At 46.5% G+C, this 27,062-nt stretch overlaps 1 protein-coding gene across 4 annotated transcripts in view; it reads left to right on the top strand.

Moving 5' to 3' along the window:
• LOC143770255 (uncharacterized) overlaps positions 1-21,024 on the top strand; it is a 30,941-nt gene extending 9,917 nt beyond the window's left edge. For 2 of the 4 annotated variants that reach the window (XM_077259717.1, XM_077259719.1), the window contains exons 2-6: positions 5,299-5,383; positions 6,493-6,561; positions 6,789-6,843; positions 17,707-17,743; positions 20,416-21,024. In XM_077259717.1, coding sequence (XP_077115832.1) covers positions 5,299-5,383; positions 6,493-6,561; positions 6,789-6,843; positions 17,707-17,743; positions 20,416-20,440 — 271 coding nt within the window. In that variant the 3' untranslated portion in view covers positions 20,441-21,024. The remainder of the gene's footprint in view (positions 1-5,298; positions 5,384-6,492; positions 6,562-6,788; positions 6,844-17,706; positions 17,744-20,415) is intronic. The other 2 variants (XM_077259718.1, XM_077259716.1) reach the window with 2 other exon arrangements.
• Positions 21,025-27,062: the final 6,038 nt, after the last annotated feature.

The following is a 27,062-nucleotide window of genomic DNA, read 5'->3' as shown; positions in this document are numbered from 1 at the left end:
TTTTTCCTTCTTTTGCTTTTATGGCATTTATGGTGCAGTAAAAACAATCTGTTAACATGATTCTTCAGATCTGTCCAATTAAAGGGATGTCAAAGTTGTATAGGTTTTTTTTCATATTTTAGCGGTTGAAAAAAATTCAGAAATTTGTAAAAATAATCAATTTTGACATTTACTGAGACCCATAATTTTTTTGATTTTTTTGTTGATGGAATTGTGTGGGGATTAGTTTTTATAACGTTTTGTTGTTCACTTCTTTTTACATTTTTTATGGTAGGTGTAGTAGCAGAAAAATGGCATCTCTATGTATTTTTTACACCATTTACCATATGGATTACCGCTAATTAATTTTATATTTTCATAGTTCATAAATTGGATTTTTTTTCGGTGAATATGCTATCATAATTTCCTTATTGGAAAAAAAAGGAGTTGATTCAAACTTTTATGTTTTTTTTTACAGTTTTTAAATTTTTGTTAATTACTTTTCATTTTTTTTTATTTTCCCCCTTGAACCTGCATTTGATTTATTTCTTGTACTATTTATTGCAATACTTTAGTTTTCGAGTATACAGTAAAAATTACAATCTCCTATGTCACCGGTTTCATGGCAGCACAAGGATGGCGGTGATAGGGGCCCTTAGTAGGCCCTCAGCTGCCATGGTAACCCATCGATAGCCCACCATTGTGTCATGGCATGTGATAGATATAGGAATGGAAATACCACCCACCGCAGACTAACATAGGCATGGGGCTAAGTTGCAATATTACATATAACCTGTGGAGAGGGGTGGCGCTGTTTTTGGAAGAAAACAGCCACGTTTTTCAATGAGGTAGATGGTAAAGACCCCCTGTTATTATCAAATTAATATGGCGGAGGGACCTTTGTCCCTCACAAGGGTCCTTGAATGGCTTCAGCCCTGTCATCACCCCTAGTCATATTTCATTTTGGATAACGCTTATCCCACTAATGTTCATCCGCATAAAGCCTTTATGGGGGCTATATTTAGGGACACAATACAATGTGCCATCGTGCTATTACAGCAGCAGCAAATCTACAAGTTTCTAAATTGGCTTCCCCTGGAGGCTGAACTATTTTATACAAAATGGTGGGTTGTAAACAGTAGTAGGGAAGAAGAACTTGCTCCGTTGCTCATAGCAACCAATCACAGCGCAGCTTTCATTTTATTTCCTGCTCTGGAAAAATGGAAGCTGCTCTGTGATTGGATGCTATGGGCAACACAGAGTTTTTCTGTCAGTAAATCAGATAATAGCACACATAGATAAAAGTGAGGGCAAGAATGTGTAATGGGACCCTCCTGTCAAAGGTCAAAATAGAGGCAAAGCTGATAAATGATAAAGATATTATAAAACGAAACACAGATGTTAATACTTGGGTCCATTCCCAAATCAACCGTATCTGTAGGATATCACTAAATGTAACATAGGGCGTAGCATAGATACGTTAACAGGGTGTCTTTCCCTCACGTTGCTTCATTTACAAGCACTGCTACATCTATGTAATAAAGGGTTGGAACCCCCTCAAAAAAATCAAGATTTCTCCTATATTGAGAGTAGGGGATAACTTGCTGATTGCCGGGAGTCCGATTGCTGGGATCTTCAGCAATCCCGAGAACGAGCCTCCTGATTGGAGCTAAGGTTTGCACTTTTTGCCTCCGCTCCATTCATTGTCTATAGGACTGACAGAAATGGCCAAGCACTGTGTTCGGCAGTCGCATAGACAATGAATGGAGCAGACCTAAGGAGCCCCATTTTCAGGGGTTGGACCCCGAGTGATCAGTAAGTTATCCCCTATCCTCATTTTGTTCATTCTTTTTAGCACATTTCCAAGCAGAATATTGTGTACACATCCTCTATGGGCCTGTGCACACCTTGCAGATTTGTCGCTTTTTCTTTCTACGCAGATTTGTCACAAAACCTGAAGGATTTCCTGATTCCACCAAAGTCAATGAGATTCCTGAAGTCTCATGCACACTTTGCTTATTTTTGACTTGTAGATATTTATTTCTACAGAATGTCAATTCTTTCAGTGTTTTTGCTGCAGATTTCACTCATGCTAATGAGTGGGGAAAATCTGCACCAAAATCATATGTCAAAAACGCGGCAAAAAAAAGCACATTTTTGCCTTTGCATTTTTCCTACCAAGAGATGCAGAAATTCTTAGCATGGGCACATATTCTAACACTATGCATATACAGAGATTTTAGAGGAGTATTGGGAGCAGAAACTGAGGGTAAACTCTACAAATCCTCCTCCAAATATCAAACCTCCTTAAAAATGTTTAATTTCCACTCAGTTTCTACCGTTATAAATATTCTAAATGTAAAATTAACATAAAAGAATCACTGTCATAATCATTATGTATTTGGCAAAGGAGTTCTGCCCTCTATAAATATATATATATATATATATATATATATATATATATGTATATACAGTATATATATGTAGATATATATGTATATATACAGTATACTGTATATATATCTGCTATATAATTGTCTAAGGGTCACTTCCGTCCTTCTGTCCTTCTGTCTGTCGGCAACTTCCGTCACGGATATTCATTCCCTGATTGGTCTCTCCAGCTGCCTGTCATAGCTGCCGCGACCAATCAGCGACGGCCACAGTCCTATTAGTCCCACCCTACTCCCCTGCAGTCAGTGCCCGCTCCATACTTCCCGCAGTCACCGCTCACACAGGGTTAATGCCAGCGGTAATGGACCGCTTTACCGCCGCTATTAACCCTGTGTGACCAAGTTTTTACTATTGACGCTGCCTATGCAGCATTAATAGTAAAAGGATCTAATGTTAAAAATAATTAAAAAAAATAAAAAATCATTATATACTCACCTTCCGCCGCCTTTCCTGCTCCTTGCGACCCTCTGGTAACCGCTCCATGCAACGGCAGGTTCCGGTAGCATGGATCGTATGGGAGAAGGACCTGCCATGACGTCACGGTCATGTGACTGCGACGTCATCACACCCTGGGACCGGAAGCTGCCGCCTGTACCGCGCACAGGCGACAGAACTACAAGTATGGTGAGTATGTTAGAGCTACAAGGGGCCCTCGGAAGGTGAGTATGTTTATTTGTTATTTTTTAACCTGTGACATACGTGGATGGGCAATATACTACGTAGCTAGGCAATATACTACGTGGCTCTGTGCTGTATACTACGTCGCTGTGCAATATACTACGTAACTGGCCAATATACTACATGGCTGGGCAATATACTACGTGACTGGGCAATATACTACGTCACTGGGCAATATACTACGTAACTGGGCAATATACTACGTGGCTGGGCAATATACTACGTGGCTGGGCAATATACTACGTGGCTGGGCAATATACAACGTGGGCTGTGCAATATACTACGTGGACATGCATATTCTAGAATACCCGATGCGTTAGAATCGGGCCACCATCTAGTATATATATATAATTTTTTCTTTTTAAGCGATCACAGCAGGTTCAGCACTCAGTCCTTACCTATAGAGGAGCACAGCAGCAAGTGTTCAATACTCCTGCAGCGCCCCCAGAGGCAAACAATAAAAATGCATTCTGTCTATTTATGCTGCAATATAGTAACCAACGATATAGCAATGCATAAGAGTCTGGAAAAGCCATGGAGGCCATATTCACTAACACCCACTATTTTCTTTCTCTAATATGACCATGGAACAAATTAATAACTTTTTATTAAAGGGGTTGTTAAGGTCTGAAAATCAATTTTTAAATACCCTATTAGAGAATGAGAAATACACCATCAGAGAGTTAAGAGAGCTGCTAAGGATCCTCCTCTCCTTGTCTATTCAGGTGAATAGGGGCTGAGCCGCATTTTTCGGTCATAACACTGTGAACGGAACTGTGCAGCTCCTGCTTTGTTCACTGCTTACATCCAGCAGCTGATACATGGGGGTGCCGAGCGTTTGTCTCCCACCAATCTCAGATTGATTCATTATTTTCAATATCATAAGGCCAGAAAAAAAGCCTTTTAAGTTAAATTTCTAATAAAAAAAAAGAATAAAATAAAATCTAAACGAAAAAAAAAAGGTTACATATATAATTTTAAGTGACTTGACGACCACTAAAACGTCCAAAACTTAAGCAAAACCTGACCTTTAGTGTTCAATTTCCCTATAGTGCCTCCGCAGGGGAAATTAAGCATTACACAGTGTCAATGAGTTGTCTGCGAAAGCAGGAAAGAACAGGCCCACCAGAAAACAGGGTTTCTTTTTGTAGCTTTTTTCTGGGCTTTTACTATCCTAGGCCACCTAGATTTTTAACCCCTTTGACGCCTTCAGCCAGCCAACCATCTTATCATGTACTAAATAATATGCTAATCTAGACGGCGGCTGTTTGGCCATGTGACTTGGACTTGGGTCGCGGCTGAAGTTGTCATCTAACCCTAGACTTATAAAAATGTTATCTTGGTGGCAGTTGGACTTTTACGCATACTTCCAATGTTCAGATGCCAAAATGGAGGACAGGACTAACCCACACTTATCCTTTTGTGATAAGGTTCGCAGGATTGCCTTCCCTGGCCAGATTAGAACTGTTGGCAAGTATGCTTTAGGCTCTCTAAACTCTGTCGATAGCTGCGTATTTTTAGAAGCTTAAAGAGGTTGTCCACTACTTTAACATTGATGTCGTATCCTTTGGAGAGGTCATCATGGCCCCCACCCCGGCCGATCAGCTGTCCTCGATATTGGCTCCCGGAAATGCTCAGTTATGGAGCTACTCTGACTACTGACTGTGGCCCCGGCCGAGCACTGCACATCCGCCTCCTACTGATTTGAATAGGGGGAAGATGCAGTACCCGGTCACAGCATCCATCAGTAGACGGAGCAAATCGGCAATTCCAGCTGATAGGTCATCAATGTTAAAGTAGTGGGTAACCTCTTTAAAAGGCTTGTCTGGTTAAAAATAGTTATCACTTCTCCAAGTAATAGGTAATTGCTTACCGATAGATAGGTAATAAACTTTTAAGAATGCAGCGTCCGTGAGCATGCTCGATCATCACCCCGTTTATTTCCCATGGGGCTAGCGAGCACTGTGCTTGTTTCTTTACGTTAGCCCCATTGAGGATGAATGGATCGGCAGTCGGGCTTTCTACCTGCCATCTTGTAACTGTTTATTGGTCCCAGCAATGAGACACCCACCATTCAGCAACTTATCACCTATCCATGGGTGATAATCGGACTACCTCTTTAAGTAAAACATGAACCAGATGTGGGCAAATTTGGAATCTACTACAGTAATGTTGTACTTTTGATATTAAAGATGATGATGATGACGACGATGATGATGACGATGAAGATGAATACAAAGATGGATCCCTGTGCCGTTACTGTGCATTCTGCAAGGTAACCTATCTATTGTTTATACGCCTTCACCCTAAGAGCTCTTTGCTCCCTTGTAGGTGTTGTCTATTCTTTTTTGTTCTTCATACAGGAGGAAGTAGCTAAAATAGAGCAGAGCTCTGCTGAGTATTACTAGCATGATGAGAAGAGGGACTCCTTGGGGGTGGGCAGAGAAGAGCGTCTGGGAGGTGAAGCTTTAGCCTATCGCTGCAGACCAGGAAGTGATGTCAGAGAAAGGGACTAACTTTTTAACAACTTCTGCTGCACAGCCCAGAAATATGCAGCGGTGGTTGTTTTCTATGGTCTGAAGAATATATAGTCTACTGAAGACCTTTTAAGGGACCAGAATGAAAAAATGAACAGTCTTGTTCTGTAAAAGGGGTTATCAGGAACTCATTTTTTTTATCACTTTAAATATTAATATAATGTATTTCATTAATATACCCTTTGTGCACCCTGACATACATATATGCCAGTGTCAGGAGCAGGCTCAGGAGCTGAGCAAGCTCCGTGCAGGGCAGGTGTCGGCATAGTTAAACAGCTAACACCTGCCTCTAACAGCAGCAATCACAGCTAGTTCTGATTGCTGCTGTTTACCATTTAGATGCTGCTGTCCATCACTAGCAGCAGCATTTAAACGGTTCAGTTTCCGGTGTGCACTTGTCCCTGCGGCATGGTTGTGGGGTGCCAATGGGTTGACACGGCAGCCAGAGGTCTACTGAATACCCCAATCGTAGCCATCTTGGTCCTCATATGAAGCTGAGACAATCGTCTCTTCCATTATATTCTGAAATTTCAGTATATAGTGCAAGCGATCTAATGATTGCAGGTCCAAGCCCTAGGAAAGGGACTAAAAGATAAATTGAAAATTAATGAACAATTAAAAAAAAAAAATCTTCGAAAATAAAGAAATTAAAAGTCCAATCCATGAAAATATTACATTTATTGCCATACACGGTAAACCGCATAAAAAGAGTAAACTCCTCCTAGAGAAGCTAATCAGTGTTATACTATGTTTGATCTCGGTTAATGGTGTGGATTATAGAGATATTACATATATTTCACGTGCCTATATTATAGCATAAGATGAATCCATTTTTTTTCCTCTCCAGCACTGCGGAGACTGTGATAAATGCCCCTGTAAAGAAAAGGATAAGAGCGAGCATTGTAAAAACTGCGAGGTACGTACATTAATGCAAGCAATTACCTATATACCCGACGGCTTCACTCCAATTACGAAAATAATTTCTGCTAAAAATAAAACCCTTTGCATGCACAAAATAAAAAAGCAACGCAAAGCCTATTGCGCCACCTAGTGGTCAATGAGAGCATAGCAGTGCAGATTTGTACCATGTATACCGTGCTGTGATCATTTTTATTTTCTTATTTTTTTTCTTCCTTTTTGCAGTATTGCCAGTTTTGCTACGTGTGCCCAGTTATATGTGAGACAGCCTGCAAGCCTGGTAAGTCACCCACAGGATTGGTGAAAATACTAACACCAGGCCAGTACGGAAATTGGGGTCTGTCAAACTCGGCAGTGTGAACCTGGCCTTACAGAGGCATCCTCCAAAAATGTATTTATTGCGGTAAACAAATACTTCCAAGTTTTCCATCTACTGGAAGGAAGCGTCTGACATGCACTGCAGAAGTTGATTAAAAGGGGCTTTACGGGTATAGATTTATTTTTTGCCCCCATTTCTCTCTCTGTCATAGTCTTCATTGCTCCATAGGTCCTTGTCCTTAGAAGGAGGGGCCTCACCTCTCTGCTCAGTGCTGTGACGCAGCTGCAATACAGGTAATTGCAAGCTCCACTAGGTGGCAATAGAGTGGAGGAAGGACTGCACACACCATGACCAGACCTCCAATGCAGTGGCGAGGCCACCACCAAGTGGCAGCAGAATAGTCAAAACAAGCCGGGTCGATATAAGACTGTAGCGCAATACAAAGGGAATAAGCAGAGAGTCAATAACAAGCCAAATGGGTCAGTAACAGTCAGGAGCAGATATGCCAAAGACAAAGAGACAAAACAACAGGTCAGAGTCCAAGCCGAGTCAAAACCGGTAAGTCAATACACGGAAGGGGAACACAGAGTCGGAAACGGAAGAGGATATAAACAGACATGGGTTCAGTAAGCAAGCAGCAGGGCAAATCAAGGCAAACGGGGTCAGCTACTTACACTGTAGGCAGAAACTATAATTGACATGGTCTGCAGGACACATCGGGGATAAATAGCAAACCTGAGACCAGACTGAGGCTGAGAAAGTTTACCCCTGGCATGACTAGACCGGAAAAAGGGGAAGACAGGACTGAAAACCCGGTCTGGATCATGACAAGTGCATAAAGTAAATTAAATTATTCACTTCTCCTGTGATTGGGTATCTCCACATGTTCGCAGGCTGCAGCTCTATCTATGAGCAACAGCCCATAATTATAAACATAGGAGAATTTGGTAATATTGACCTGTATTGCAGGCAGTGTACCCAGAAGTAGATTATACAATACATGTCCATAGAGATACATTGTATATAACAATGTATTTCTAGGTTTCCTGTATACTAGAGGTGAAGAAAAAGTCCGATTTTTTTTGTCCTATAAAAGTAGAAAGACTAATAAAAAGCAATTACAAAAATGTCATTTTTTCTTTTCTTTTCATTTTTAATGCTCAAATAACAGATATATTTGTTGTCCCTGTGTCATGATCCAGACCAAGTTTTGAGTCCTGTTTTCCCTTTTTCCCATTCTGGTCATGTCAAGAGTTAACCTTTCCCACCCTCAGTCTGGGCTCAGGTTCGCTATTTATCACATCTGCTTCCTGCAGGCGATGTCAGCTATAGTTTTTGCCTAGTGCTGCTGTAGCTGACTCTGATTGCTCTGATTTGTCCTGCTGCGTTGCTGTCTGAATAAGTGTCTCTGTATTCCCCTATTCGCGTCTTGACTCAATGTTCCCTGTAGTGTGCTGACTCCCTGGTTTTGACTTGGCTTGTATCCTGACCTGCTTCTGTCTTTTAGCTTATCCGTTCCTGACCGTCACTGACCCCCTGGCTTGTCTCTGACCGTGAGTTTGCTTATTCCTTTGGTACTGCACTACAGTCTAGGATCTGACCCGGCTTGTTTGACTATCCTGCTGCCTCTGGTGGTAGCCTCACTGCTGCACTGCAGCCCAGCTCTGTTTAGGTGCAGTCCTGCTTCCACTCTACTGCCATCTAGTGGAACCTGCACCTACCTGCATTGCACCCTGTAATCGTAACGACTTGCACAACACAGCGATCAGTTTATTTACAGGAATCCATAAATGACGTATAAAATAGCATGAGTTATATTTTTTCTCTATTAAACCCATAAAAAAATTAATAAACCTATAATGCTGATACTGTGTTCACACGTAAAGTAAATGCTGCGTTATTTCTGCTGCTTTTTTTTGCAGGTGTCCGCACCAGACAACGCAATAACAATCTACTCTGATTATTACATGTTTGCGGCGTTACTTTTATGTATTTCCCCCCTTATTTGATGCGATTTGGGGGCAGATATGAAGGAGAGATTTTTACTCTTTATTAATAGTACAGAAAAGCTTTGATTTTGCTTTTAAAAATGTAAGCGTTTTTTTGTTCATGCTTTTTTGCATAAGAAACCTATAGAGAAAAAAGGCACCAAAACCGCAGAGTTCAGCAGAGTCTTTATCTTTTATCTTATGTTTAGACTTTATCTTTTTTTTCATGAAATCACATCCACTTTGCTTGGAAATTTGGACCGTGTTCACATGTAGTGGAAATGCTGCATATTTTCTGCTGCTTTTTTGTTGCACAGAAATTCTGCTGTCCAAGCAAAGTGGATGTGATTTCGTGAAAACTGCACCCCTGTGGTCCAAAGACGCTACTGTACTGTGCGTTTTTTGTGCTTTTTTCCTCTGGAATCTTCTATGAGCCTAAAAAATGCATATAAAAAACGCAGTTACTTTTTTAAGTGCAGAATCAAAGCTTTTCTGTACTAAAAAAAAACGTGGCTTCACATCTGCACCAAAAATGCATCAAAAAATGGGGGGGGAAGGCATAACAATGCAGCAATAATCAGAGAAGATTATTATCTTGTAGTTTGGTGAGAATATCTGCAGAAAAAAACCCCCACAGTATTTCTGCAACCTGTGAATATGGCCTTAAAGACACAAAAAAGCCAGAAGTTGTATAGTGAAGCTACATAAAGATGAGAACGTTCTGGCGGCTCCGACTGTGAATGAAGGAACAAAAGATAATCCACATGTCCCAACTAGAGATGAGCAGGACGCACAGATGACGTCTCGCTGCCCGGACTAATCAAAAGCCGCGCTGGGGACGCCGGATGGTTAGAAATTTGCAGCCTCCCATCCAGCCAACAAGTACCACTGCCCTGGACACTGGACCACATACTCGGGAATCCATCCGCTCATCTCTAGTCCCAACTTTCTAGGATACAGCGGACAGTCACGGATTTGGGTCTACATCCTGCAGTCTCAGGAATCTCACTGCCAGCACCCCTCTGACATCTCCTCCTGCCAGGGTAGAAAGAAGTGGTAAATGAGTGTGGATTGGGATGTGGCCAAAATGTGTCCCTTCTTCTGTTCTTCAAAAGTTGGGAGGTATGCCCCACCCTTGTTCTGTAACCTCCAGCTCCGCGCCCCCAGTGTATAACCTCCTGCTCCTCGCCCCCGGTGTATTACCTCCAGCTCCTCGCCCCCGGTGTATAACCTCCAGCTCCTCGCCCCCTGGGTACTACCTGGAGTGCCCCCACGTGTAGGGCAATGGGGTACTCGGTACCGGGTCCCTCTCAGTTCTGGGGATGTCACGGTGGCCCGACCCGGTCCGTGGCCCTTCCGAGGGACGTCCAATTAAAGGTGTAGTTTGTACGGTGTTTGTGACGCCACCTGTGGTATTCGGTCAGGGTGACTGACGCTGCTTAGGGGTCCACTGGGGTGATGGAGTGGCAGCTAGATGGTATACCTTCCCACAGGTGAAGCATATCCCCAGGGCTTCCCAGATGTGTAGGTGGTGATAGTGGATGATGTACGGCGCAATGAATAACGAAGACACAAGGTTGCAGTCTCTTTACCTTTTACTGAAGACTTCAGCGTCCACAGTCCAAAGCACAGATCACAGGGTAGGCAGAGTCCGGCCGGTCCGAAGGCACATCCAGAGTTCCCTTGTTCAGGTGGAAATCAGTAGCCTTCCTACTAGCGCCTGTGTGTTGTAGTACCTCCCTGCTGAGCACCACGGGATAGTCCTCACAACTTTCGTGTATGTTTCTGATGTTCTCTCTCTCTGTCCCCCAGATGGTATGGATAGGACAACCAGTATGACGGGGTAGGCCTGGAGCTTATTTATAGGGACCCTAGAGACGCCCCTCTCCCACAATTTGCCTCCGTGTCTTCATAGGTACTAAGGTCGGGCAACCAACTTGGAATTGACTGTCCTGCCGGTCTCTGAAGTAATGCATAGAGCCTATTACTCCCTTGGTGTTCCGGCCACCGGCTACGCGCCTGAGAAGGAGGCGGCCGATCTTGGGGCAGAACTCCTCCCGGTATTATCTCCTTGTGCTGTGATCTCGTTTCTCACTCTCCACAATACAATTCCTTTCTTGTCCTTTCTTAGGATGCTGCCACAATGGGTGCAGGCGCAGCTCAGTAATGTTCTATCTCGTGCTTGGTCTCTATCAGGATCCCACCCCTGACAGGGACCCTCTGTCTGCAGCTCAGATATTCCTCCTTTTCCCCCTGTCTGCCTGACAGGTCCTCTCTGGGTCAAACCCAGGTAGCTTCTCACTAACTTCCTATCCAACCCACCAGTTTTACCCGTGTGTGAGGAGTGCCCTAATAGATAGAAACAAGGCTCCCCCTGGTGGACTGGAGTGTGAAGTGTAGTGTGTGACTTGTGATACCTGGCAAGGTGAACTCCTTTAGTACCATCAGACGTAATATCACTCCCCCTGGTGGAAGAGCGACATTACTGCAATGACCAGGACTCTGGGGCGCTGCACTACCTCCAGCTCCTCACCCCCGGTGTATAACCTCCAGCTCCTCGGCCCCTGTGTACTACCTCCAGCTCCTCGCCCCCTGTGTATAACCTCCAGCTCCTCGCCCCCTGTGTACTACCTCCAGCTCCTTTTTCCCGGTGTATAACCTCCAGCTCCTTGCCCCCAGTGTACTACCTCCAGCTCCTTGCCCCCTGTGTATTACCTCCAGCTCCTTGTCCCCTGTGTACTACCTCCAGCTCCTCACCCCCGGTGTATAACCTCCAGCTCCTCGGCCCCTGTGTACTACCTCCAGCTCCTCGCCCCCTGTGTATAACCTCCAGCTCCTCACCCCCTGTGTACTACCTCCCGCTCCTCGCCCCCGGTGTATAACCTCCAGCTCCTTGCCCCCAGTGTACTACCTCCAGCTCCTTGCCCCCTGTGTATTACCTCCAGCTCCTTGTCCCCTGTGTACTACCTCCAGCTCCTCGCCCCCTGTGTACTACCTCCAGCTCCTCGCCCCCTGTGTATAACCTCCAGCTCCTCGCCCCCTGTGTATAACCTCCAGCTCCTCGCCCCCTGTGTATAACCTCCGGCTCCTCGACCCCTGTGTACTACCTCCTGCTCCTCGCCCCCTGTGTACTACCTCCCGTTCCTCGCCCCCGGTGTATAACCTCCAGCTCCTCGCCCCCGGTGTACTACCTCCAGCTCCTCGCCCCCGGTGTATAACCTCCAGGTTCTTGCCCCCTGTGTACTACCTCCAGCTCCTCGCCCCCGGTGTAAAACCTCCAGCTCCTCGCCCTGGTGTATAACCTCCAGCTCCTCGCCCCCTGTGTACTACCTCCAGCTCCTCGGCCCCTGTGTACTACCTCCAGCTCCTCGCCCCCTGTGTATAACCTCCAGCTCCTCACCCCCTGTGTACTACCTCCCGCTCCTCGCCCCCGGTGTATAACCTCCAGCTCCTTGCCCCCAGTGTACTACCTCCAGCTCCTTGCCCCCTGTGTATTACCTCCAGCTCCTTGTCCCCTGTGTACTACCTCCAGCTCCTCGCCCCCTGTGTACTACCTCCAGCTCCTCGCCCCCTGTGTATAACCTCCAGCTCCTCGCCCCCTGTGTATAACCTCCAGCTCCTCGCCCCCTGTGTATAACCTCCGGCTCCTCGACCCCTGTGTACTACCTCCTGCTCCTCGCCCCCTGTGTACTACCTCCCGTTCCTCGCCCCCGGTGTATAACCTCCAGCTCCTCGCCCCCGGTGTACTACCTCCAGCTCCTCGCCCCCGGTGTATAACCTCCAGGTTCTTGCCCCCTGTGTACTACCTCCAGCTCCTCGCCCCCGGTGTAAAACCTCCAGCTCCTCGCCCTGGTGTATAACCTCCAGCTCCTCGCCCCCTGTGTACTACCTCCAGCTCCTCGCCCCCTGTGTACTACCTCCAGCTCCTCACCCCCTGTGTATAACCTCCAGCTCCTTGCCCCCAGTGTACTACCTCCAGCTCCTTGCCCCCTGTGTATTACCTCCAGCTCCTTGTCCCCTGTGTACTACCTCCAGCTCCTCGCCCCCTGTGTACTACCTCCAGCTCCTTGCCCCCCTGTGTACTACCTCCAGCTCCTCGCCCCCTGTGTACTACCTCCAGCTCCTCGCCCCCTGTGTATAACCTCCAGCTCCTCGCCCCCTGTGTATAACCTCCGGCTCCTCGACCCCTGTGTACTACCTCCTGCTCCTCGCCCCCTGTGTACTACCTCCCGCTCCTCGCCCCCGGTGTATAACCTCCAGCTCCTCGCCCCCGGTGTATACCCTTCAGCTCCTCGCCCCTGGTGTATAACCTCCAGCTCCTTGCCCCCTGTGTACTACCTCCAGCTCCTCGCCCCCGGTGTATAACCTCCAGCTCCTCGCTCCCTGTGAACTACCTCCTGCTCCTCGCCCCCGGTGTATAACCTCCAGCTCCTCGCCCCGGTGTATAACCTCCAGCTCCTCGCCCCCTGTGTACTACCTTCAGCTCCTCGCCCCCTGTGTATAACCTCCAGCTCCTCGCCCCCTGTGTACTACCTCCAGCTCCTCGCCCCCCATGTATAACCTCTGGCTCCTCGCCGCCTGTGTACTACCTCCTGCTCCTCGCCCCCTGAGTACTACCTCCCGCTCCTCGCCCCGGTGTATAACCTCCAGCTCCTCGCCCCCGGTGTATAACCTCCAGCTCCTCGCCCCTAGTGTATAACCTCCAGCTCCTTGCCCCTATGTACTATCTCCAGCTCCTCGCCCCCGGTGTATAACCTCCAGCTCCTCGCCCCCGGTGTATTACCTCCAGCTCCTCGCCTCGGTGTATAACCTCCAGCTCATTGCCCCCGGTGTATAACCTACATCTCCTCGCCAATGGGGTACTCGGTACCTCGTCCTTCAGTTCAGGGGATGTCACGGTGGCCCGACCCGCTCCATGGCCCTTTGAGGGACGTCCAATAAAAGGAAAAGTTTGTTTAGTGTTCGTGACGCCACCTGTGGTATTTGGTCAGGGTGACAGACGCTGCTTAGGGGTCTGCTGGGGTGATGTAATGGCAGCTAGATGGTATACCTTCCCACAGGTGAAGTATGTCCCCAGGGCTTCCCAGAGTGTAGATGGTGAATGGTGTGAGGCGCAGTGAAGAACAAGGACACAAGGTTGCAGTCTCTTTACCTTTACTGAAGGCTTCAGTGTCCACAGTCCAGGGTACGGACCACAGGGTAGGCCTAGTCCAGCCGGTCTGAAGGCAAATCCAGAGTCCCCTTATCCAGGTGGAAATCAGTAGCCTTCCTCTAGCGCCTGTGTGTTGTAGTACCTCCCTGCTGAGCTTCTCGGTAAGGTCCTCACAACTGTTGTAGATGTTCTAGATGTTATGTCTTCCTCTCTGTCCCCCAGATGGTATGGATAGGACAAACCCGTATGACTGGTGGTCTGAGGCTTTTTACAGGGACCCTACAACGCCCCAGCCCCCACAAGTTGCCACCGTGCCTCCTGGGTATATGGTCGGGCAGCCAACGTGGAATTGACTGTCCTGCCGGTCTCTGGAGCAAGGCTTAGAGACTGTTGCTCCCTCGGTGTTCCGGCCACTGGCTTGTGCGCCTCAGAAGGAGGCAGCCTTTTGCAGGGCAGAACTCCCTCTGGTTTTCTCTCCTTGTGCTATGACTTCGTTTCTCACCCGCTACAATACAATTCTCTTTCGTGTCCTTCCTTAGGATGCTGCCGCACGTGGGGCAGGCGCAACTCCGTGGCCTTCTGTCTAGGCCTCTGACAGGATCCCACCCCTGTCAGGGACCTCTCTTTCTGCAGCTCTGTGATGTTCCTCCTTCCTCTCTGTCTGCCTGACAGGGTGCTGCCTGGGTGAAGCCCAGTCAGCGTCTGTCCGGATACTGCCTGGGTGAAGCCCAGTGTGCTTCTGACTAACTTTCTATCAAGCCCACCAGTTTTACCTAATTGTGAGGAGTGCCCTAGTGAATAGGAGCAAGGCTCCCCCTGGTGGTCTGGAGTGTGAAGTGTGGTGTATGGTTTGTGATACCTGGTAAGAAGATCTCCTTTATTGCCATCAGATGTAATATCACTCCCCCTGGTGAAAGAATAATATTACTGCAACGACCAGGACTCTGGGGCGCTGCATATAACCTCCATCTCCTCGCCCCCGGTGTTTTACCTCCAGCTCCTCGCCCCCGGTGTACTACCTCCCGCTCCTTGCCCCCGGAGTATAACCTCAAGCTCCTCGCCCCCGCTGTATTACCTCCAGCTCCTCATCCCTGGTGCATAACCTCCGGCCCTTCGTCCCCCGTGTATAACTTTCGGCCCCTCAACCCCGGTGTATAACATCTGGCCTCTCACCACAGGTGTAAAACATCTGACCCCTCACCCACCTGGTGTATTACCTCCGGCCCCACACAATCAGTGTATGACCTCCAGCCCCCAGTGTATAGCATTCGGCCCCTCACCCCCAGTGTATAACATCAAACCCCCGCCATGCCGCCTGCCTTTACTAATATGACATAATGGCCGGTGGTGCGGAGCTCACTGATACCATCACAGTCCTGTTATGGGAGACACCGGGGCAACAAGTCCGTTCATGACATTTCTCTCTCTTAAACCTTCCTCCATCACATGTGAATTATATAATTGAGAAGTAGAAGGAACTGCAGCAACTCGGCCACGAAGTGGAGACCCTATAACATTATAGAGTGGGAGGCTGAGGAGCAGAGGGCAGAAAAGTCACGAACGCTCTGTTGACTTCATAACTGCAGAGTCCAGACCTCCTCTGGTATAACATCAGCAGAAACACTGCACCCCCCGCCGGGAGTTTCATGGCCGAGCAGCTGCATGCAGTCTTACATCACCAAGCACAATGCCGAGAATCGGATGGAGTGATGTGAATCCACCACCACTGGATTCTGGAAGGAACATGTTCTATACAGTGACTATCACACTTCTCTATCTGCATCTGATGGAGGAGTCTGGGTTTGGTGACACCAGGAAGACGTTACCCCCTGACTGCATTGTGTCAACTGTACAGATGGTGGAGGAGGGATAACACTATGGGCTGTTATCAGGGGTCGGCTGAGACTCCTTAGTTCCAGAGAAGAGAAATCTTAATTTTTCAGCACAAGATATCTTGGACAATTGACTATGCCCAGTGCACAAAGTCCCCAAAGACATGGAAGGTGAAGAACATGACCGGCTGGACAGAACCTGGACCTCAACCTCATCCAGGAACGGAAATTGTGAGCCCAGCCTCTCTCTAACATCAGGGTCTGACCTCACAAATGCTGTTCTGAATTTTATGTACGGATTAATTTTTGGTGCAAATTTTGCAAAATTTTGGCGAAACACTTTTTGAGTCTATAAAGTCACATAAAAGTTAAAAGCGGAAAAAAATAACAATTTTTTAATTTATGCAAAATTCATTTCCATCTATATGAACATTCTCACGTAGGTGCAGCAGGTCGGATCATTCACATGAAAAGAGAATAATGTTTTATCTTCAGCCTTTGAAACCTCGCCCTCTCCGGGAATAGCTAATATCCATATTCTTGACATGAAAATGAATGCTCAGGAGACATCCCCTATGAATTGGCAGAAATTACCGCTTTGCTATTTTAATTAGATTTCTTTAATTGCTAGAAGTCAAAATCCTGCGAAAATATAAAAACGAAACCCATTAGCGCAATTGTCTCCTTCACCTTCTCGTCACGAACGAAACCCCGTTGTCGACTAATAAATACATTTTTAGCTCTCAGGCCGGTCATGAGCCGATGTAGGGGTACCGCTTGCCTGTAGATGGCGCTAACTACACTTAGGAGTGGAATTAAATTATACAGGGGGATGCTGTAAAAATATATCTATATACGGTACTATGCAAAAGTTTTAGGCGGGTGTGGAAAAAAAATACTGCAAAGTAAGAATGCCAAGAAAAATAGAAGTGTTATCAGTTTATTGTTTATGAATTAACCAAAAGCAAAGTGAATGAACAATATAGAAATCTAAATCAATTCGATTGCACTATATGTAGTCTGAAGATATAGGCAAAAACATATCCTGGGGTAAGCGCACTGCTGGTGGACAATCCTGATGTTGGCTGAAAAGTTGGCGGCTGCTTCATCTGTGTATAATATGGCAGAGAATACCTAATTAAATGGAATCTGTCATTAGTATATGTAATCTGACAGCAGCATGATGTAGGGACAGAGATCCCGATTCCAACGATGTATCACTTGGTTTACTGGGTGCAGCAGTTGTGATACAATCACAGTTTTCTCTGCTTCAGATCTAGCATAGCTCAAATGCTGAGCTGTGTATAACAATGCCCACACCACTGATTGGCTGCTTTCTGTGTATGCTGTATATTGACAGAAAACTGTCAATCAGTGGTGTGGGTGTGGCTGGGACCAGGAGGCACAAGACACCTGGTCCTTTAGTGATAATCTCCTGCTGATAAAACACTGAAACAGAAAAGCACAGCCTTGTAAGTGATACATCACAGGAATGAGTGTCTATGTTTCTAGATTATGGTGCTCTCAGAATATATATTAACAAACACCAGACAGTGGAATATATATATTTTTTTAATCTGTTTTGATTTTCTGATTGTAGATTATTTTATTCTTTTTCCTGTATATGATTGTGGGGACAGCCATGTTGCCTGAGCTTCTATTAACAATAATTAGGGATTTTTATTGATAATAATATGGGGGGAATATCTCCAGGATAAAAAAAAATGAAAAAAATATTTTGAATATGCTTTTTAAACAGTAAGCATTTTACTAATGACAAATTCTCTTTAAGGCATTATCTATATGGTATAATGTGTAATTTATAACCATGTATGATTGTATTTTTTTTCAGGGAGCTACATAGATGAACTCTCAGGAGCTCTGTATCAGTAAGTGACTTTTACATCATGTTGGTTTTACAGATCAGAATATTAATCATATGGAGCATGCCCTTATTTTATAATACTTGCTCTATCTAGCAAGTCTGTGTTTAGTCCTGGTTGAGTTAGACATCTATCATATATGTAAAGGACTCTAAGGCAAAGCTTCATGTGTTATATTAACGAGTGCAGAACCTCAGGGGTGGAGCAGGATAACAGGGGTGGGGCATGACACTTGAGTATTCCACCCCTCAGGATCTGAAATTAACCAGTTAGACAGTAGCGATCCTTTAAAATGCTAAGCAGATTATGTGATTGTTCACAACCCCATGATATGAGTGACACCTAAGTTGACCATCAGTCACCTACAATAACCTATGCTATTAAACTGTTTGGCTATTTGTTTTGGCTAATGTCACAGATTCTTTGTCAAATTCCGCTTTTGTAGTTCTTTAGTGTATTTGACCTAGATATCTATGCCATACGTATCAACCCCTAGTGGTGGCAAAATCCTACTAAGCTCATTGATGAAACGTCATTTTTGAGACCTCCACCTCTCAGTGAACTAAAGGGGTAAAAGTCATCAGCTGAGAATTCGAGCAGCGTACAGACTCCAAAACATGCTATGTACCCAGAGTGCCTGTACCAAATTATTTAGCAATGGTTAAAAAATTAGAACATTTTATTTTTTAAGTTTAGTTTTCCTTTAAGGTACAAAGGACTTAGAACAACTTTGAAATGCGATGTCAATATACAGGTCCTTCTCAAAAAATTAGCATATAGTGTTAAATTTCATTATTTACCATAATGTAATGATTACAATTAAACTTTCATATACTATAGATTCATTATCCACCAACTGAAATTTGTCAGGTCTTTTATTGTTTTAATACTGATGATTTTGGCCTACAACTCCTGATAACCCAAAAAACCTGTCTCAATAAATTAGCATATCAAGAAAAGGTTCTCTAAATGACCTATTACCCTAATCTTCTGAATCAACTAATTAACTCTAAACACATGCAAAAGATACCTGAGGCTTTTAAAAACTCCCTGCCTGGTTCATTACTCAAAACCCCCATCATGGGTAAGACTAGCGACCTGACAGATGTCAAGAAGGCCATCATTGACACCCTCAAGCAAGAGGGTAAGACCCAGAAAGAAATTTCTCAACAAATAGGCTGTTCCCAGAGTGCTGTATCAAGGCACCTCAATGGTAAGTCTGTTGGAAGGAAACAATGTGGCAGAAAACGCTGTACAACGAGAAGAGGTGACCGGAACCTGAGGAAGCAGTGGACTGAGTCTGGTGTGGAAACATCCAGAGCCACCGTGCACAGGCGTGTGCAGGAAATGGGCTACAGAGAAGCAGCACTGGACTGTTGCTAAGTGGTCCCAAGTACTTTTTTCTGATGAAAGCAAATTTTGCATGTCATTCGGAAATCAAGGTGCCAGAGTCTGGAGGAAGACTGGGGAGAAGGAAATGCCAAAATGCCTGAAGTCCAGTGTCAAGTACCCACAGTCAGTGATGGTGTGGGGTGCCATGTCAGCTGCTGGTGTTGGTCCACTGTGTTTCATCAAGGGCAGGGTCAATGCAGCTAGCTATCAGGAGATTTTGGAGCACTTCATGCTTCCATCGGCTGAAATGCTTTATGGAGATGAAGATTTCATTTTTCAGCACGACCTGGCACCTGCTCACAGTGCCAAAACCACTGGTAAATGGTTTACTGACCATGGTATTACTGTGCTCAATTGGCCTGCCAACTCTCCTGACCTGAACCCCATAGAGAATCTGTGGGATATTGTGAAGAGAAAGTTGAGAGACGCAAGACCCAACACTCTGGATGAGCTTAAGGCCGCTATTGAAGCATCCTGGGCCTCCATAACATCTCAGCAGTGTCACAGGCTGATTGCCTCCATGCCACGCCGCATTGAAGCAGTCATTTCTGCCAAAGGATTCCCGACCAAGTATTGAGTGCATAACTGAACATTATTATTTGATGGTTTTTTTGTTTGGTATTAAAAAACACTTTTATTTGATTGGTCGGGTGAAATATGCTAATTTATTGAGACAGGTTTTTTGGGTTATCAGGAGTTGTATGCCAAAATCATCAGTATTAAAACAATAAAAGACCTGACAAATTTCAGTTGGTGGATAATGAATCTATAGTATATGAAAGTTTAATTGTAATCATTACATTATGGTAAATAATGAAATTTAACACTATATGCTAATTTTTTGAGAAGGACCTGTAGTCCTTCTTATCCAATCCTCTGGTTATCCCGTCTCTCTTGGATTACGGCAGCACCCGGAAATATCGTGTCTTTCATTTGTCTTTTCCCCTATAAATATTGGACAGCTGTTGGAGGAACGATAAGTTGGCCGACAGCTATGTCTCCCGACTCCCCTATACACAGGAACGGTTGGCGTGGCCAATTTCTCCTGTGTTCTCTAAGGGACAGTTGCTGCCACACTCCTATGGCAGTGGCTTATCTCCTGGAGAACAAAAGGATTGACCATCAGAACCCAAAGTGCCAGATACTTCTCTCCTTCGTCATCATCTGTTGGGGAAGAGTCGGGAGGCCCTCATGCCCAATAGATGACCATCTGTATGAGGCCCTTAAACATAATAATTGGCTCTGGTTCGTTTCATGATCTTACTTTGGTGTCTGTGTTTCCGCAGGACTGTCGCCAACATATTCGAATAGAATGAAAACTTCCAAACACCATGGAATAGGAAGCTTAGCACTGGACTTCTCTCTACATTGGGTAACATTTCTATAACACAAGGACATTTGAAATCACAGTTAAAAGAAAATGTGGTTGGTGGCATTCACCGGCGTTCGGGATGGTCATGCCTTGGAGTCTTTGTGGGACTCTTCTGAATGCCAGGACGATGGCTAGTGAGCCACCCGCCAGCACCATATTCCATTGCCCCATTAATGATTTCTACCTCCTGAACACCATTCTGAGACAGAGCTTTCAAAATAATTCCTTCTGAGGAAATCATAGAAGATGCCTTGTCCAAGAAGAATTCTTTCTTAGAAGGTCGTCATAATGCAGACTATTTATTGATGCTGACTCCTCCGGGTCTCTTTCAAGGAGATGGATCAAAATAAGGATAATTGACATCAAAATTTGAGTAGTAGAACAAATATGTTACCTACCGTGGGTCACACATTATCCCTCCATTTTGTTTTTTGGGAAAAGATAAAGGGACATATATTTATTTATTTTATGTGAAGTGTTACAAGTCTCAAATCCAACAATAAATGTATTTCTGGTCTCTTAAGGAGCATTTTTCGTTATTTCGTTCCAAACTTAGAGCTTATCCGAGTGTGGTTCGATTTTCATGAACTGACAGGAAGGAGAAGGTGGGGAAACTTTTTTTTCTCTTTTCATCCGAGAAGAACTGACGCCACTAATGATCGCACTGTTTTCTCGGATGTGGAGAAAATCGGTCATGTGACCCTACCCTAAGTCTCATGTTTTATGATTGCTACGAAAAGTCCAACATGTTAGAATTCTTTGCACTTTTTTTCTGCTTTTATGAAACATTGAAGAAATGACACAAGTCTACGAAATGACGTGCACTCAAAACAAGACTAGGTGTGGCGCCCCCCACCCGCCGCAGGGCCGAGGGGTACCCGGTACCGGGCCTCTGAGTCTCTGCTCTGGGGTTGTCACGGCGGCTAGGCCCCGGTCCGTGACCCTGCCGTGGGGGCGCACAGTGGATAATAGGTGTGGATGATGGTGGGGGATGCTGTGGTGGTGCGGTGCAGTAAATAACGAGGACACCAGGTTGCAGTCTCTTTACCTCTTTACTGAAGATCTCTGAGTCCTCAGTCCGGAACACGGTTCACCAGGCTGCGCAAGTCCGGCCGGTCCAATGGCACCTCCAGAGTTCTCTTCACAGGTGGAAATCGGTGCCTTCCTTCTAGCGCTATGTGTTGTGGTCCTTCCCTGCTGTGCTCACAGAAAGTCCCCACAACTGTTGTGTCTGTTTCTTAAGTTCCCTCACAACTCAATTAGATGATGTTCTGCTAATCCTCCGTCCCTCCCTGATGTTCTGGTTGGGACGGCACCCGTTTGACGGGTAGGCTCGGAGCTCTTCCGGGACCCTAGAGTCGCCCCTCTCCACAAGTTGGCCCCCAAGACTGCATAGGTGATATGTGTTAGACAGCCCGCCTTAGACTGACTGCCCTGCCGCGGTTTGGAGTATTGCTTGAAGCTGAATATTATTCTACTCCCTCGGCGTTCCGGCCACCGGTAGTGCGCCTCAGTAGGATGTTGCTTCGGTCTTACAGCACGACTCCTACTGGTATGTCTCCTTTGCGTGATCTCGTTTCTCACTCAGCACAATCTATCTCGCTTCTAATCCTTTCTTGGGGACTGCCGCTACCCGGAGCAGGCACGGTCCCATTACGTTCTTTCTTGTTGCCAAGCCTCTGTCAGGATCCCACCCCTGACAGAGACCCTACTGTATCTTCCCCCACAACACCCTCTGCCACAAGGTGTTGCCTGGTTCCAACCCAGTCAGCTTTCTGATCTAACTTCCTGCCTGACCCCCAGTTTACCCACTATGGTGGGGAGTGGCCTAATGAATAGCACCCTTAGCTCCCCCCGGAGGCCCGGCTGTGAAATGTATTGGTGTCTATGATACCTGATCAGATGAACTCCTTCAGTGCCATCAGACGCACCATAGCTCCCCATAGTGGCGGAGCCACAGTACTGCAACGACCAGGACTCTGGGGCGCTGCACTCCCCCCTGGTTAAACACAGTACTCCGGGACTGGGAAGAAAACAACAATACAAGTTAGCAAAAAGACATACAGTTTTGTTGAGTGCAATAACAATAAGTATACTTGAACAGGCTTCCCTTTATGGGAGGTAAGGACACTTGAACGTTACAAACATGGTTAACATTATAAATTACAGGCTATAAATAACTCCTGTTACCCAACCGGGTATTCTACTAAGTACAAAATTGTTGAATAATAATTTAACATTGCCTTTAAGGACATACACTCTGTATCCACTAAAGACCTTCCTATAATCACATTATAAGGTAATTTAACTTTTTCATTCTCCTTCTTTAGATCTGCAGGACCGCCTGTCCTATCGGCACCAGACCTTCTGCCTCTCCTTTCAATTACAGGACCGCCCCGTTCAGCCAGGGCCTACTGCCTTTTCAACTACTATACACAGTATAGAACATAACATTACTTTCAGTTTAAGAGCACTGAGCCATCTCTACATGACTCCTATGAGGACTCAGGGTTTACCTTCTATCCTAACTATCTATCAACATTATCAAAACATTTTCTATTGAACATTAAGCCTTCTCATTATCTTTCTATCATGCATGCTGGACACCACATCTATCCCTACGGGCCCACTGCATCCTTCTTCTATCTGTCACCTTTTTCTTCTCAGAGAACATCATCAGTATTTCTTCACAATTAACTAATTTAAATACATATAACTTTCTCATGTAAACATTATCATCTCTTTCTTTGGTCAAGACATTATTGCTTCCTATCTTAAGCAATATCACAGTTTAAGCGTAACAAATGAACATCCCCTTTAAGAGGGGACCAAGTCTCTATGAGGTAGCACGCCTTCGCAAGCTACCAGTCCTTACTCAGCAAAGGTTCCAGTGTGGTATCTTCACAAAGAGTCCTTCTTTAAGTAAAACCAGTAGGGAGCGCCTTTAATAAGGTGCAACTATATACAAGAAGTTCGGATCATGCACTGTTCATGATTTCAGCAGTTCTAGAAACTTGTGCAAATAAAACTTTAGAAAAATCAAACAAAAGCAAAACAATAGGGATCCCAGGTCCACAGAAGGATCCCCTTAAGAGTTAACCCTGGATGGGTTCAACAGCAAAAATCAGGAGACAAACAGTTAAAAAACTATGTACATCTTTAAAGCATTATGCTTACTCGTTCTTCGGGGAGGAAGGTGGTTTCCTCCCGGGCATCACCAGGCCAACGGGTCGTCCTGCTGGTTCAAGGATCGGGTCCCGCCCCAACAACGACAGGATCCCTCGCCGGGATGTTCTTTTCACCGAAGCTCCGGCATGCCCCCAAGGTACACGGTGGGTCCGGTTGCTCCGCTGTTCCACAGGATCAGGTTCTGTGGTCTTTTCGGCGGGAGGTCCATCTTCGGGGATTGCAGCGGCGGCCTGGAGCTCGACGCACCGCTGGACGTCCCGCGCCATCCAGCCCGCTTCGCCGGTTGCTCTCCTCCACCTGGTGTACGTGACGGCGTCACCCGGCTCCAGGTCGCGATCAAACCTTCCACTGCAAGGTTCCACCTCCTCTCGGTCCACGTGGACTTGTAGCGGCTCCCCGATCTCCTGGATAACCCCGCGTCCATGTCGGGGGTTGAAGGAGACCACTACACCCCAGTGGGACAAGGGGGGCTCCGCAACGGTGGTTAGATCCACCTGGGTCGCCGGTTGTGGTCGGGCTCGCCATGCAGCCATCAGGCGCCGCAGGTGTTCGGCCTCAGGCATAAGCTTCAGGCCCTGTATCTGCAGCGCACTTTCAGCCGCGACCGGGTTGGGAGGAGCAGGGGACACTGGAGCCAAGCGGACCTCCGTGGGCTGGCCCAGCCGAGCAATCACGCGGGCATCGGCCTCCAGGCGGGCAGCGATCCGCCGGGCTTCGGCCGCGGCCATACGCTCCTCCGACGGCGGCCGGGGAGGTCGGCCCATCGTTGGTTCTGTAAGGGTCAGCTCTCACAGTGACGGCGTACCCTGGGCCACCTCGGGCTGTCCAGCCTCTCTCCGGGTTCGACCATTCCCGCGCGGTGCCTCCGGCGTCGCCATCTTTATTTCCTCTCCAGTGTCTTCTTCCCGCGGTCTCTTTCGTGGGCGTCCCCGTCCCCATGGTCTCCACCCTCCAACCAGGATCAGGAGGCGGACCTCAGCTGTTGACGGACACGTCCTCAGGACACAGAAATATTTAGACTGGGCGGCCATTGTTGTTCGCGCTCTCCAGCTTGCCTACGCCTACTCCACGCCCCTCCTCTTCTCCTGCGCTCTCTTCAGCGCTGTAATGGCGGCAGATTTTGGCGGTAAATGGCGCAGCACACAGTCTCTCAATAAAGTACAGTCCAAGCACAGTAAATCACAGTTCCAAGGCACACATGACCTGATTCTTCAGGCTTAAGTAGATCCTGTTCGTGACGCCAAGTTGTGGCGCCCCCCACCCGCCGCAGGGCCGAGGGGTACCCGGTACCGGGCCTCTGAGTCTCTGCTCTGGGGTTGTCACGGCGGCTAGGCCCCGGTCCGTGACCCTGCCGTGGGGGCGCACAGTGGATAATAGGTGTGGATGATGGTGGGGGATGCTGTGGTGGTGCGGTGCAGTAAATAACGAGGACACCAGGTTGCAGTCTCTTTACCTCTTTACTGAAGATCTCTGAGTCCTCAGTCCGGAACACGGTTCACCAGGCTGCGCAAGTCCGGCCGGTCCAATGGCACCTCCAGAGTTCTCTTCACAGGTGGAAATCGGTGCCTTCCTTCTAGCGCTATGTGTTGTGGTCCTTCCCTGCTGTGCTTACGGAAAGTCCCCACAACTGTTGTGTCTGTTTCTTAAGTTCCCTCACAACTCGATTAGATGATGTTCTGCTAATCCTCCGTCCCTCCCTGATGTTCTGGTTGGGACGGCACCCGTTTGACGGGTAGGTTCGGAGCTCTTCCGGGACCCTAGAGTTGCCCCTCTCCACAAGTTGCCCCCCAAGACTGCATAGGTGATATGTGTTAGACAGCCCGCCTTAGACTGACTGCCCTGCCGCGGTTTGGAGTATTGCTTGAAGCTGAATATTATTCTACTCCCTCGGCGTTCCGGCCACCGGTAGTGCGCCTCAGTAGGATGTTGCTTCGGTCTTACAGCACGACTCCTACTGGTATGTCTCCTTTGCGTGATCTCGTTTCTCACTCAGCACAATCTATCTCGCTTCTAATCCTTTCTTGGGGACTGCCGCTACCCGGAGCAGGCACGGTCCCGTTACGTTCTTTCTTGTTGCCAAGCCTCTGTCAGGATCCCACCCCTGACAGAGACCCTACTGTATCTTCCCCCACAACACCCTCTGCCACAAGGTGTTGCCTGGTTCCAACCCAGTCAGCTTTCTGATCTAACTTCCTGCCTGACCCCCAGTTTACCCACTATGGTGGGGAGTGGCCTAATGAATAGCACCCTTAGCTCCCCCCGGAGGCCCGACTGTGAAATGTATTGGTGTCTGTGATACCTGATCAGATGAACTCCTTCAGTGCCATCAGACGCACCATAGCTCCCCATAGTGGCGGAGCCACAGTACTGCAACGACCAGGACTCTGGGGCGCTGCACTAGGAGTCATAGCTTTTTTCGGCAGAGCAGGTACAAATGAATGATATTTGGAGTGATAGACTGAAGACTGGCAAAAATGGAAAGGATAGAGGAAACAAAGATCTGGGAAGGTATGATGAATAATTGTACACTCCTTACATCGATATTGCAACACCAATAACCAAAAGTCATGGAACTATGAAAATAATAAGATGGAGATAGGGAAACTAAAATATGGAAACTAAATTAAAAAAAAACTCTTGATTTATTCAGTATAGGGTATGAGCACCATTCGCAGAAACAGGAGACCTTTTCAGCCCAATGCCAGGCTGCATGTTGCTCGTGCTACTGTGAGCAGCCTTGTGGTCTAAATGTGCTCCCATGGCTGCAGCGTCTCCGGTCTGTCTCCCTTTGCACACATATGGTACATTATTGGTCAGCAATTACAAAGGGAGCTGCCAGCATTGGATCTTGATGATTTGCCCAAGTGTATTCAGCGGCAGAACCTTCCTCAGATGACAATTAATAACCTCACCGATAACAACCAAAGCTATGAGTGTGGGGATTTCTGCATACTTCAGACTAAATAAATTGAACATTTTGGAAAATTTTGTTTCGAAATTGATCAGTAACATGTCATCATCTCATGATTTCCATCATTCCACGATTTGATGTTGCAAGTTGTAGTGACTAAAGACAGCTCACTATATGATTGCACCATTCGGTTACTCCAGTAGGATCTATTCTAGAACTTTGAATTTAAAAAAAAAAACTAAGCCGACATCATAATGTTTTCTTATATGGTTTCTATTATATTTAAAGTACATTTTCCTTATGAGCATTATACCCAAAGAACTTCCTGATATCTAGCATTACAGCTTACAATGATCTTAGTGTTAATTGCTACACGGTCCTCATCTCCATTGTCCCAGAAAGTAAAGAGAGGCCAGTGGGCTCGTCTACTGGTTCGCCTCCCACTTCTTCAGTCATTATTT

The sequence above is a fragment of the Ranitomeya variabilis genome, chromosome 4 (genome assembly GCF_051348905.1).
Source record: "Ranitomeya variabilis isolate aRanVar5 chromosome 4, aRanVar5.hap1, whole genome shotgun sequence".
Lineage (NCBI taxonomy): Eukaryota > Metazoa > Chordata > Amphibia > Anura > Dendrobatidae > Ranitomeya > Ranitomeya variabilis.
The sequence above is the reverse complement of the archived record's forward strand: the minus strand, read 5'-3'. Positions and strand labels throughout refer to the sequence as shown.